The following is a 13,515-nucleotide window of genomic DNA, read 5'->3' as shown; positions in this document are numbered from 1 at the left end:
TTCCTGCCAGCCATCCAAGGGCCGACAAGGCCTTTTGGTGCCGACAGGCCGCGTCCGCATGGTGCGCGTGCGCCACATCACATGCCACGTAGGCTATCGGCTCTTCAACAGCCGATTATTTGCCTGTCGGCTTTTCAAGAGCCGACAGGCACTTATTTTGGCAATTTTCTCAAATTAGCATTTTTTGTGATTAACTATTAAAATAATATTATTCAAAAAAATCTTTATCAGTGAGAGGAGGAAAAAACGGGGAGCTAGCATAGGCCTCCTCCAGTGGTCCTAGCCAATGCTAGCGACGTCCCTCGCCCAGGTGGAGGAGAGAGATGAACTTGCACGCGTTGGGAGGCTGCATTTACTCCCTAGGGCACGCGCGCTCTCTCCCATCGCTGCAAATCGACTGGCGACAAGTTTGTCGCTAGCTCATCCTCTCTCTCCTCTATTTTTCCCTCCCCGTCAGCTCCGAACCTGCTTGCGAGCCTAGTCGCTAGCGACATTGCCTCCCTTTGGAGGAGGCCTGACAGCGTCCTCCTGGGCGAACGGACTCTATCCGGCTCTCTTCTTTATCTGGTTCTCCATCCCGTTACTCTCGTAATACAAAATTACTGAGTCCGGAAGATACTGGGGTGCGCCCCTCGCGCACAGGCCACCGTGTGCGCCCCCTGCTGCTATGCGCGACACCTGGTCACAAAAAACCATCAGACGTGAACTACATGCACACCCAAGCCGAGCCGATCCCATCTGTGCTGGGGAAACTGAGCCGCAAGCCTCCTCCTCCGTGATAGATTTTCTGTCACCATCTGATTTGCAGATGTCACATATCGCGGCAGGGGCGCACGCGGTGGCCTTTGCGCGAGGGGCGCACTGTATTTTTTCGCCCTTGCTATTCCTCTCCTTCCGCCCGTCCCGCGCCCTCCCCTCCTCTTCCCTCGATGGTCCAGAAGTCGAGAGCTGCCCTCTTGGCACCAGCGCGGCACGGTCCGAGGTGGCAGAGGTGCGGCGCCCACAGCGCGGTGGGCAAGAACTCTACGGTGGCACAGCGGTCCAGCATGGCGGGGCGGTGCTATGGTCCGACACGGCAGGGCCGGAGCACTACGGAAGTGCAGCGTCAAGGGCGAGGTGGCCCAGCCCAACCTTGATTTTCCGGTTGGCCGGACGCAACGCAATTCATGGTCAATCCGACCGACGCACATGGTGGGGTCCATTGCCCGATGATGAATCTCCGGGTGACCGCATGCACCTAAAGTCATCCCACATGGCGGGCCCCACACACCCACGTGACTCCTCCTCCCACTATTTTTCTAGCGGCGCAGGCGTTCTCACTCCCCTTCCTCTCGCCCTCTTTTTTTCTCTCTAGATCCAGCACTAGCGGATGGGTGGCCGGGAGATCCGGCGGCAGGAGCGCGGCGGGGCCACCGCCGCCGCAACCAAGAAGGCGGTCCTCTGCGCGCCGCTGCTGGACTAGCAGCGCGCCGCCGCCGCCGCACGCTCCATTGACGTCGCCGCCGCCGGATCCGCCTCCCCGGGGTGCGGCGGCCTCGCGCCTCCCTGGGTCGCGCACTCCCCCGTCGGCGGGAAGGACGACGAGGCAGCGCGGATCCGCCGCCGCCTCTCTGAGATTTTTTTTGTAATTTTTTTTCTTTATTTTAAAATTTCTCTTGATTTTTTTAATTATTTTGTACAATTTTTTTTCAAACTTTTTCTTGAAGGTTCCCTCCCCCTAATTTTTCATTAAAAAAATTCTGCTCTCCAATTTTTTCTTTGAAAAAAAATTCTGCTCTCCAATTTTCCTTGTAAAATTTGTTACTGCTCAAAAATTTTCTTGAATTTTTTTTCTAATTTTTTTCACCAGAAAACAACAAAAAACTTACTATAAATAATAAAAAGTCACGGTCGGAAAATCAACCGTACGGTTGACCGCAAACTAGCGTGGCCCGGTCCATTGCAACCTTATCACTTTTACTCGGCTTCCTCTGGTTTGTTTCCATCGGCCTTCTCTATTCTTTCTATCTCCTTTCTCTCTCAGAGCAGCAAGCGGCGGAGATGTAGAGCGGCGACAACAGCGACGGCGAGCTCCCCGAGAGGAGCAGCGGCAGCGGCTGGATGGAGCAGCGCGGCTGATGTGGGGCGGCGGCGGCACGGCGAGGTGAGATAAGCGACATGGTAGGGTGGAGGCGGAGCAACCGTGGACTTTCCGGTGAGCTCCGCGCCTGGCGCGACAACAGACTCCCTGGGCCTCGCCCCTCGCAGTGGCGGGGAACCTCCCCGGGCGCTCGCCCCCGGTGGTGGCGGCGAGCTCCTCTGGTAGCGGCGCTTTTTTTTCTTTTCCTTTTTTTGTTTTGATTTTTGAATGCAAAATTTTTTTATAAAACTTTTTTCAAACTTTTTTTTTAGTTTTGGATGCAAAAATTTTCTCTTCAATTTTTTTTCTCAAAACTTTCTCTTTCAAACTTTTTCTCATCAAGGATTTCCGGTCTCTTCAATTTTTCCTTGAAATTTTTGTTTGAAAAAATTTTATGGAATGAAAATATTGTACAACTTAATATTGGCGAAAAAACTTTTCTAGGAGAAAAAACTCTCTTTCAAACTTTTTTTCATCATAGATCCCGATCTCTTCTTTTTCTCTCTTGAAAAGTTTTTATCGAAACAAAATATTATTCCAACATGTGTATTCCGACCAGCAGTCGGAAATCGACCATAAGCAGGTCTTCTTCCGGGCGACCGTAAATTAGATGAGCCCGTGGCCCAGTGCGTCGGAGTCGGACCATGGCGGCGGCGGGCGCCCAGAGCAAGGCTGCCCGACGCGGGCGGTGGTCTGGCGGGTCCTTGAGGTCGGCAGCCGGTAAAAGGGTGGTCGTGGCGAACTCCCCGCGGTGAAGGGTGAGAGGGCGCCATGGATGGGGAGTATATGATGGGAAGTAGATGATATTGTGGGTCTACGCGTCAGTGAGTTGGAGAGAGGAGAGGAGACAGGAAATTGGATATGAAGAGTGAGATTTGACTAAGTTGTTGCAGTGTAGTCAAATATAGAGAAAAAATTTTAGTTCAATAAACTAGTATGTCAACCGGTGCTTCCGCACGGGCTAATTAGAATTAATATAAAAAATTAATAATTATAATTATCTATCTCACGTTATTTTTCATCTATAAAGTATTTTAACACATACTCTAAAATATATATTTATTATTATCTAGTTACAACAAAATTATTTTTCATCACACATCCATATATATTCGATATATAGTTTTAGTTGAACTATTTGTTTGTAAATTGGTATTCTTATCTTTTCTGTCATACATGAATATATGGTGGCATATATCATGGGTAGTATTTTTATATAAATAATAATATAAACAATATATTAATAATGATAAAAATAGCAATTTAGAATTTTATATTAGTGCACTTTAATATTTTTATTATAATAATATGATTTAGAATCAGATTTAGGAGTAATTTAACTTGTAATAATAATGATATAATTGGATAATTTATATGCAAATTTATGGGGGTATTTGTATTATTTTTACAATGGCATGTGTGGGTAACTTATACAAAGATTAGGGGTTACTTTAGATATTTTTAGAAAAAAAAATCTATTTTTAACCATCCAACTCTTACATCAGTTTGATTTTGACCATTGAACTCCAAAACCGAGTATCCTTGACCATCTAATTATCAAAACCGTTCACATCTGACCATCCGGTGGTTTTGATGGATGGTTTCACTGATGTGGACGCCACGTGGCAATGGGGCCCACTTGTCGGTTTATTTTTTATCTCTCTCCTATTTCTATCTTTCTTTCCCTCTCTCCTCTCTCCCGGTCCCTCTGCTCGGTGGCCATGGCGACTCCGGCCGCAGTGCCGTTCCCAGCGGAGCAAGGCGGGACGGCGGGGAGCCAGGGCTGGCCCTTCGGCCAAGGCAGCCCTGCCGGGTTGGCGTGTGCGAGGACGAGCACCGCCGCCGCACCTGTAGCGTCCCGGGTTGGTCTGTGCGAGGACGAGCACCGCTGCTGGCCCTCTTGCACGCCGCCACGGATGACGCCTGCGACGCGTGGGCGGATCCAGGGGCGCGGCGACGTCTGGGTCTGGTGACGTTTGGGTCCCACCGGCCGCCCGCCAAGGCGGCGCGCTCGAACGATGACGATGGCGGAGTGCACGAAGTCGTCGTTGTTGGTCCCCTCTCGCTGCTGCCGGCAGCGGCGGCGCCGGCAACGACAACAGGAGACAGCGGAGCAGCAGGGCACTCGCCGCCGTGCATCGAATGGCTCAACAGAATGCCACCTCGATCGGTTGTGTTCCTGTGTTTCGGCAGCTTGACCCATGTCTCCGACGCCCAGCTCATGGAGCTGGCTCTCGGGCTCGAAGCCTCAGGGAAGCCGTTCCTGTGGGTGATCAGGGATGACTAGGCAGGTTGGCGCGCAAAGCGCGCCTGTAGCAAAAGATTTGATGTAAAATAATAATAATAATATATTATCGTATATTACAGTTAAAGCAATATCGTGCTGATATATTTTGGCAACGTGTTGATGTATTGAATGAAGTGTGATAGGTATAGTTGATAGATTGTCATATAATTATATTTTGCGAGTTTATGAAGTGGAATTAAAATCCAATAAGTAGTAGGGGCTAGCACGTGTAGATGTAGTGTATGAAATATGGTTATTGTTTTCATGTAAATAAATAATTAAATATATTTTGTGGGTGGATTCTAATTGAATATTATGTGGGTAACACTTAAATAACACACAGGGCCCATCCCTGTATAAATAGTACATAGAAGAATTTATTTTGTGTATGTTAGTAGATATAATTGATGGATTAGCTTACACTAATTATTAATTTTGGTAGGAAAAATGATAGGGTTAGAAATGAATGTATGATTCAATTATATTTTGCGAGTTCACAAAGTGAAAATAAAATCTAATATATAATAGAGGTAAATGTAGTATATAATTTTTTTTTATAAAAAACTAAACATTTAAACACATGGGGCCACTTTTTATTTTTTTATTTTTAATTTCGAATTGCGAGTTTATGAAGTGGAATTAAAATCCAATAAGTAGTAGGGGCTAGCACGTGTAGACGTAGTGTATGAAATATGGTTATTGTTTTCATGTAAATAAATAATTAAATATATTTTGTGGGTGGATTCTAATTGAATATTATGTGGGTAACACTTAAATAACACACAGGGCCCATCCCTGTATAAATAGTACATAGAAGAATTTATTTTGTGTATGTTAGTAGATATAATTGATGGATTAGCTTACACTAATTATTAATTTTGGTAGGAAAAATGATAGGGTTAGAAATGAATGTATGATTCAATTATATTTTGCGAGTTCACAAAGTGAAAATAAAATCCAATATATAATAGAGGTAAATGTAGTATATAATTTTTTTCATAAAAAACTAAACATTTAAACACATGGGGCCACTTTTTATTTTTTTATTTTTAATTTCGAATTATATTTTTTTATTATGAACAGTACCCGGGGGGCCCACATGAATAGCACCCTTTTATTATTTTTTATTATGAACAGTGCCCCCGGCCCCACATGAACAGTACAATTTATTATTTTTAAATGATGAACAGTACCCCTGGCCCACGTGGGGCCGCGACGCATGAGCGCGCGCCAATTCCTGGGCGTTAGTATAGTACTCAATACGTGGGCGCCGCCGGATGGGTGGATGGATCGCGTTGGGGAGAGGGGCATGGTCGTCAAGGGCCGGGCGCCGCAGACACGGATCCTGGAACACCAGGCGGTGGGGGTGTTCGTGACCCACTGCGGGTGGAACTCCGTCTTGGAGACGGTGAGGGGCCGGCGTGCCGGCGCTGACGTGGCCGATGGTATTCTAGCAATTCATCATTGAACGGCTGCTGACCGAGGTCCTGGCGATCGGGGAGCGCCTGCTCCCTAAGGGTGCGGGGTGCGGAGCACTAGGTACGAAGAGAACGACATGGTCCCGGCCGAGGTCGTGGCGCGGTCGGTGGCCAAGTTCATGGAGCCCGGAGGCGGGGTAGACTCGGCGAGGAGACGGGTGAAGGAGCTCTCCGCCCGGGCTCGTGCTGCCGTGGCGGAAGGCGGCTCCTCTCACCGCGATCTGCAGCGCCTGATCGACGACCTCGTGCAAGCAAGAACAGAGCAGCACCAGAGTAATAGCAGCACCCTCCAAAAGTAAGTACTACTGCTATATATTGTTCACATTTGATTATCTGAGCTCATGCAGTGTGCTGCTAGCAAACAGTGACGAATCCAGCAGCCAAATTAAGTGTGGGCTCATCTCCTTTGTCTTCTTTTTTCTTCATCTTTTTCTTTATTTTTTTATTCAAAAAATGGAGGGGAGCTTTACGGGGTATCCATAAATCTTGGGGAGGTAGGAGGAGTCTGGATCCCCCTAGGCTACGCTGGCAAATACTGATATGACATATCTGTTGTTTGAAGGACTATTCCTCACAGCCTCTCCGCTGTGGCTTGAAGTTGAAGCGACTAGCTGGTGCCATTCTGAAACTTCGAAGGTGGAAGCATCGAGCATAGCAATGTTTTTCTCTTATATCAAATTAGCACTAGGCAGCCAGCAGTATTTTTCCCATAATAAATTAGCACTAGCTATCAGTCACAGCCTAACAAATATAGTGGATGTATCGTATGGCTACAGTCGGCCAACACGTAAACTTAGAGTTTTTTATCTTTCATGAAATCCTTATTGATTACTAGCATAAAAGCACACGCGATATGCCCGTGATTTATGAAACTTAATTTTATTTTAATTCAGAAGTGTATTAAAATTAGTATTAATAAAATAAGTATTCAAAATAAATTCTAAAAGCATGTATAACTACTGCTATCTCATTATATATGCAGCACGTGGTCCACGAGAGGGGGGGGGGGGGGGGGGGGAGCGCGACTGGGAAAAGGGCACTGCATGGTCGAGGACGACCGGGTTACCGGTTGCGAGAGAGGGACCACGGGCGTGGGGTGCCGTGATTAACATAGACAAGTAGCATCCAAAGAACTGACCCTCCTCGGAACGCAGCTAATAAAGCAAACATTCACTGCTGGTATCTAGCAATGAAATTGCATCTAGATTCAGGAGACAAACCTTGCCGATGTGGACGATGGAGATGGTAGAAAAGCAGGCAGCGGCCACACTGTACCACAGCTACGCTAGCTTGCCATTTATCACTGAGAGGAGGAAAAACGGTGAGCTAGCCTGACAGCATCCTTCTGGGCGAACGGACTCTTTATCTCTAGTTCTCTTCTTTTGTCTGGTTCTTCATGCCCTTGCTCTTGCAAGGCAAAATTACCGGTTCGTCGCCCTCCTTATCCCTCTCCTTCCGCGCATCCCGCGTGGCCGCGCCCTCCCCTCCTCTTCCCTCAGTGGTCCGGAAGTCGAGAGCTGCCCTCTTGGCACCGGTACAGCATGGTCCGAAGCAGGGAGGGGCGAAGCTAGAGCTGAATCATGGGGGGTGCCATGTCCATGGTTCTGCTGCTAGCTCTTTAATTTATAAGGTAAAAATTTGATGATCACCATTGCATTTTCATTTCGACGTGGGTGCCCGGGCACCCCCTAAAATGAATGTACCTCTGCGGTAAAAGGATTTTACTCCCTTGAGCTCCAGCACGTTCTATCCGGACCGTCGAAGTCGCGTGGTTGGAGCAGAGGTTTTGGGATTTGTGATAGTATATCAGAGCAGAGGAATCTTAGACAGTACTCCCTCCGTCCACAGAAAAATACAATTCTAGAGTTTGAAAATTGTCCACAAAAGAATCCAACTTTACAAAACACAGTATGAGTCCCATGATGGGAGTTCAACGGCGGCTCGGGCGGAACCCCCGCACGCCGCCATCTCCCACAAGACCGGCCACCCCGTCTTGCCGCCGCCAGAGCGGCCACCGGAAGTCCGGTCGGCTGCGAGGAAGGCGGCGGCGGGGCTCTAACTCCCCCATCCTTGCCCTCTCTCGGCGGCTGCCGTCCATGGCGGCTCGGAGCGACCGGATCCGCGGCCCCGCTCTCCGGATCCGCCCACCCGGAGGCTTGGCTCGGCGCGGCGCGGCGGCGGGACTCGAGGCCGGGCGTATGGCGCGGTGTGGCACAGCATGATGCGTGGCGCGCGACCTTGCGCGGCGGGGCGCGCCGTGGCATGGCGGCGGCGGCTCTTGTGGCCTGCTGCGACTGGGCGCGGGCGCGGCGGTGCCGGACGCGGCGGCGCCATTTGCGGCTGCGGCGGCGCGAGTGCAGGTGCTGCATTTGTGCTCTAGCGGGCGTCGTTGTGGCGTGTCTCTGGTGTGACCGCCCCTGCGACGTTGCGCTGCACCGGCGGCTGCGTGCGGGCCAAGCTGGCAACGACCGGCTTGTCCTTCCGGCGGTGACGTATTGACGCAGGGGTCGGCGTGGGCAGCGGCGGCTGGATAGCTTCGTCCCGGCGCGGCAAGATGAGATGGCACGACAGCGGCGCTGCCCTCGATGCTTGTTCCGGGCTGGGAGCGCATGCTGACGGCAATAGCAGCAGGGCGTCGCTCTCCCCGTTAGGGGCGTCATCTTCAAGCTTCACCAACCATTGTTTGGGGTTCTCTGGGAGAAAGACCGGTCCAGTAGCTGGACGGACAACGGCGGCGTCTTAGGCGTCGTGACCTTCTTGAAGGCGTTGCTCCTTGAGACCAAACCCAGCCTGGGTGTCGGCGGCTGAGGGTGGTGTGGCTACGTGCAGGAGGGTGAGCTTCAAGGGGGTTGACAAGCTCACGTTTTTGGCGTCTCGCAGTTATGGTGACGACCAGGGGTTGCTTCATGGTTGTGGTTTGGCTGCATGCAGCGGACCGCGGCGGCTGGCACTGCTTAGCGGTTGTCAGTTCGGTGTGGCACAACGTCTAATGGCGGCGCTTGCAGCAACGACAGCGTGGGACAACTAGGCTTGCAACGGATTGCAGAGGATGGCTCAGCTGTGCTATAGTTACTTCGGCGTGGTTCATCGTCGGAAGATGGCGCAAGCGACAACGTTGGTTTGCTGCCATGGTGGCGGAAGCTATGCGCGTGTGCAGTGCAACGAGTTGCTGTCGACTGACAGGGCGCGGTTCGGCTGTTTGATGGAGATTTTGGAAACAGGGCAATATTGTTCTTCTTCCTAACGGCAATTCATTATACGGATCCGTGATATGGAGTACTGAGGTGGACGTGGCGAGGCCCCCGCGTATGGTGTCTTCGGCTTGGCGACGAGAGGTGGCGTCCGACGGCGGGCGAGGCGAGGCGAGGCCCCCGCGTGTTGTGTTGTCACGGTGGCGACTGCAAGACAGCCAGCGTTGCAGCAGTAGGGTTTAGGATTCGGTGGTTCCACTCTGTTGGACGGTGAACACCGTTGCAGCAGTACTACGGCGTCGGGTCCTGCATTGCGGTGGCCTGCTCGGTGCAGGGCTGCCTGTTTCCCTTGTTTTCTCTATCGGCGTTGGACCGTGCCTTGGCGGCGACTTCATGTACTTGAGTAGGTTGCTTGCCGCACCGGCTTGGCTTGTTCGGCCAGGTCTGCCTAGTGGAATGGTCTTGACCGCGTTCTCTAAACGGTTGAGGCCTCTCGAGGTAGTTTCGAGTTCTCCCCGTATTGATGTCCCAATCCAATCGGGTGAGCTGAGTAGTTGTGTTTCCCGTATTGACGCCCCAATCCAACCGGGCGAGTCTTTTTTTCGTTTCTTTTTGTTTTCCTGACTATGGTCTCCTAAGACCGTAGACTTGTATTTTTTTCTCTGCTATATCAATGAAATTCGCACTATCTTGTGCGGTTCATTCAAAAAAATAACATGAGTTCAAATCTTGCACTTGTGTTGGCTGTAGAGTTTTCCCTAGAGCTTTCCAGATCCGGCACTCCAGCACGTTCCATTTAGCAGTGATATTATGGATCAGGTAGTAGCGATGTGGCAGGAGCATGTTGTTTACTCGTACCAATAAGCACTGTTCAGACCAATATTTAATTGACCACTCTCATACCCTGCCATAGGGGTATAAGTGTCTTTTTACCTATTTATTAAGTCCCCGTGCAGAGTAGGATGGTTCGAGAGAAGACATTAAAAAAGGAGCAGGATGGTTCCAGTAGTACAAGAGTAATTCTTTACACAGAACTCATGATGAAATATTTCTTTTCAATTGCACACAGTAACAAAATATTGCATTATCTGGATGCGCATAATTTTGCACCCTAAAAACTCACGGATACATTAGTACATGCACATGTGCATATTTTGACAGATTTCAACGCCAAAATTATTAAAAAATTCCATTCTAATGGAGCTGCACATACTCCTACTTCTGGACAGAAGAACGTAAATGCACATATATCCGCATCCTGGATAAAATACAAAACACTAAAGGATGCATATGTTTTTCAGGTTAAAACATTGAAAAATCAATATCATATTTCTTTTTACACATAATACAAATTCTCCAAATAGGCAAAATAACTAAATAAGCAAATACCACTAAGTTGTGTGATAATGTACATGTACCCGATGTTCAATACATTGGGATGCAAAAAAAAAGGCCGGCTGGAGGTGGTGAAAAATCTAGATGCATAATAATAGGACAATAGATGTTGCACATTTCAATTGTGATCCTTCAAGAAAATAATTAATCAATTGTACAATAAATCAGGATGAAAAAAAAACTCGACCGGTGGGGGAAAGACTGGAAAGACCGCCCCCACGGCTTTCAATTAAGAAGATGTTAGTTGACCCCGGCCGAGAAAACCCCTGAAAGCCGGCTTCCGGGCTTGGACTGGCGGCACCTTGGCCCTGAGCCGGTCCGTAACCTTCATGGGCCGGGTTCTGTCGCCCAAGAGCCGTGTCGCACAGCCAAGCTCAACGAAAGCACAGCGAGGGGTTTTTTTCCCACAGGCGGGGTAAATCCGCCCCGGTGGGGGTTCGAACCCCCCACCTATGGAGTGCCACCGGTTGCTTCGCACCAACTGGGCTAATAACATGTACAAAATAAGAGCATGCACAACTGTTTGTGTATAACAAGATTTGAGATAAAAGTACAATGGCCTGGACATATTTACCTTCTGTGCTAGAATAATTATCTGGACGTATTTTTCTTCCAGAATAATAGGTCAAATGCACAACATATTAGAAATGCACATTTCTTATACATGAAAAGATTGAATTGTTCTCTGAGCAGCAAAAATAATGTTTTTTGTAGATAAATAAATACGAAAATATGTGAAGTACATGAGGATGCACAATTAATTTTCCTCAGCAGAAATTAACCCTAACATTCAACGAGCATGATGCACCAGTATATAATTGAAGTTCTGGAACTTCCAAGATATATAAGGTGCAACGAGCATGATGCACAAGTTTTATAATCAGGAGTAAAAATTGTGAAACCATTAAGCATACAAAAAACCTGAACATCTCGAGCAACATTCAGATCATGATGCACACGTTTTTTTTTATCATGGAAGTACATGCACACTGAAGTCAAATCTTGCACATACTCACTATCTTGCACACTGAAGTCAAATCTTTTTGTGCACATAAAATATTACAGAAAACTATTTGCCGATGGATGTTTCTTTCATAAACCACAATATAGATTAACCAAATCTACAAGGATGCATGTATTTTTCTGCAAAAGAAATATTCACTGAATTTTAAGGTGCACAATTCTTACAAACAACAAAAAAAATTGAGTCAAATTCTAATAATAAACACCAAATAGTCTCACGATGCAAGAATCAGCTGGACTCAGAGGATCTGACCACTTCACAGATCTAGCTGCCGCTCCAAATCTATGTCAGATGCTATCCATGGTAAGCTGCTAGAAATAAAAATCAGCAAGATCAGAGAAGGAATGAGACGGAGGAGCAAAGAAGGGGACGGAGGGGTGCATGAGTACGAGGGAGGAGGACCTGCGTGGAGGAGGAGGCGCACGCCTGCGCCTGGCCGTGGAGCAAGTGCCCCGCGCCGCCACGGAGAGGGGGCCCGGCGCTGCCGAACACATCGCTCGGGGCTATGGATGAAGCTCGCGGAGGAGCAGAGCAGCAGCTTCCCGACGGCGGCGTACAGGTACACCGCCTTGAGTGCCATGGCTCAGCTAGCTTCTAGCTCGAAATATCTCTAGCAGCTTGCCTCGTAGCAGGTTCGATTGGCAGCATAAAACAAACACAGATCCTAAACAAAATGAAAAGAGTAAATGCGAATCGGAAAATCACTTCAGCAGATCTACTCTAGAAAGGGGATCTGAGCCTACCTGTACCTCTCCTAAACACTGGAAGATGCTTTCATTGCTGTTGCCACTAAACTTGCACCATTTAGGATTAGGATCGACTCAATCAGTGCATCTCAGTCCATCTTCTTGAATCCTCCCTGTTCTCGGCGGATCCGCCATGGGGAGGCGGCGGAGCTCGAGAGACAAGGAATGGCGAAATAGAGTATGGGCGTGTTTAGTCCGCGAAAATTTTTAGGTTGCCGTACCACTTTCGTTTTTATTTGTTAATTAGTATTTAATTATATACTAATTAGGTTTAAAAAATTCCTCTCATCATTTCCAACTAAATTGTATAATTAGTTATTTTTTAAAATTATATTTAGTACTTCATATATGTATCCAAAAATTTAATGTGATAGAAAATTTTAAAAAATTTTGGAAACTAAACAGGCCTATTCCTTCTTTGAACGAGTGGTCCAAAATTCACTAGACCTTGTGTGTTTTTCCTTTTAAGATTGGTACTGTGCGGGCCGGAAACCTGATGCTCTGCCCACCCTCCTTCCCTCCGGCCCACCTGAGCTACTGTGCTAGATTTTTAGCATCTCTCATCTCGATGTCTTGATCCTGGACGGCCAGGATTGCTTGTGCCCCAGCACCACAGTGCATAGAATTCTCATTCGTAGCTCCGCCCCTGGTCCGAAGCGGCAAAGGTGCGGCGCCCGGAGCGCGGTGGGCAGGAGCTCTGCGGCGGCGGGGGGGGGGGGGGGGGGGGTCCGACGTGGCGGGGCGGCGCTGGGGCCAGACACGGCAGGGCGGGCGCACTACGGAAGTGCGGCGACAGGGGCGAGGTGGCTCGGCGCTGCGGGGTCGGACCACGGCGGCCGTAGGCGCCCGAAGCGAGGCTGCCCGGTGCAGGCGGTGGTCTGGCGGGTCCTCGAGGCCGGCGGCCAGTAGAAGCGGCTCTGCGCCATGGATGGGAGTAGGATGGGAAGTAGACGATACTAACCTCCGTTCACAAATAATTGACAATTTTAATTTTACTATTTAAAATTTGATCTTCAATTTTTTTATAAATTCATTGTTATGTCATTTTAAACATGTGTCATACTTAAATTATTTTTGACAAAAATACAATGATACTCTAAGTGTTCAAATTAATTGGATACTTTTTAAATAATTAGCGGTCAAAGTAGCAATAATAAAAGTCGAAATTGACAAGTATTCATGAACGGAGGTTAGTATTGTTGGTCCAGGAGAGGGAGTTGGATATGAAGAGTGTGATTTTACTAATTTATTACATTATAGTCAAATATAAAGAGA

General features: G+C 48.3%; 1 protein-coding gene and 1 long non-coding RNA gene across 2 annotated transcripts; one reads left to right on the top strand and one right to left on the bottom strand.

Moving 5' to 3' along the window:
- Nucleotides 1-5,031: 5,031 nt before the first annotated feature.
- On the top strand, nt 5,032-6,690 carry LOC120688587 (UDP-glycosyltransferase 73C4-like). Its single transcript, XM_039970951.1, has 2 exons — nt 5,032-6,179; nt 6,447-6,690. Exons 1-2 carry the CDS (start codon nt 5,962-5,964, stop codon nt 6,478-6,480), a joined length of 252 nt encoding a protein of 83 aa, XP_039826885.1. The 5' UTR covers nt 5,032-5,961; the 3' UTR covers nt 6,481-6,690.
- Nucleotides 6,691-10,343: 3,653 nt separating this feature from the next.
- LOC120688588 lies at nt 10,344-12,446 on the bottom strand. The gene is made up of 3 exons (XR_005681169.1): nt 12,238-12,446; nt 11,897-12,158; nt 10,344-11,802 (listed from the first exon to the last, which is right to left on the bottom strand). It is a non-coding gene; the product is annotated as an uncharacterized LOC120688588 (long non-coding RNA).
- Between the last annotated feature and the right edge of the window lie 1,069 nt (nt 12,447-13,515).

Source organism: Panicum virgatum, chromosome 9N (genome assembly GCF_016808335.1).
Source record: "Panicum virgatum strain AP13 chromosome 9N, P.virgatum_v5, whole genome shotgun sequence".
NCBI classification, from domain to species: Eukaryota; Viridiplantae; Streptophyta; class Magnoliopsida; order Poales; family Poaceae; genus Panicum; species Panicum virgatum.
The sequence above is the reverse complement of the archived record's forward strand: the minus strand, read 5'-3'. Positions and strand labels throughout refer to the sequence as shown.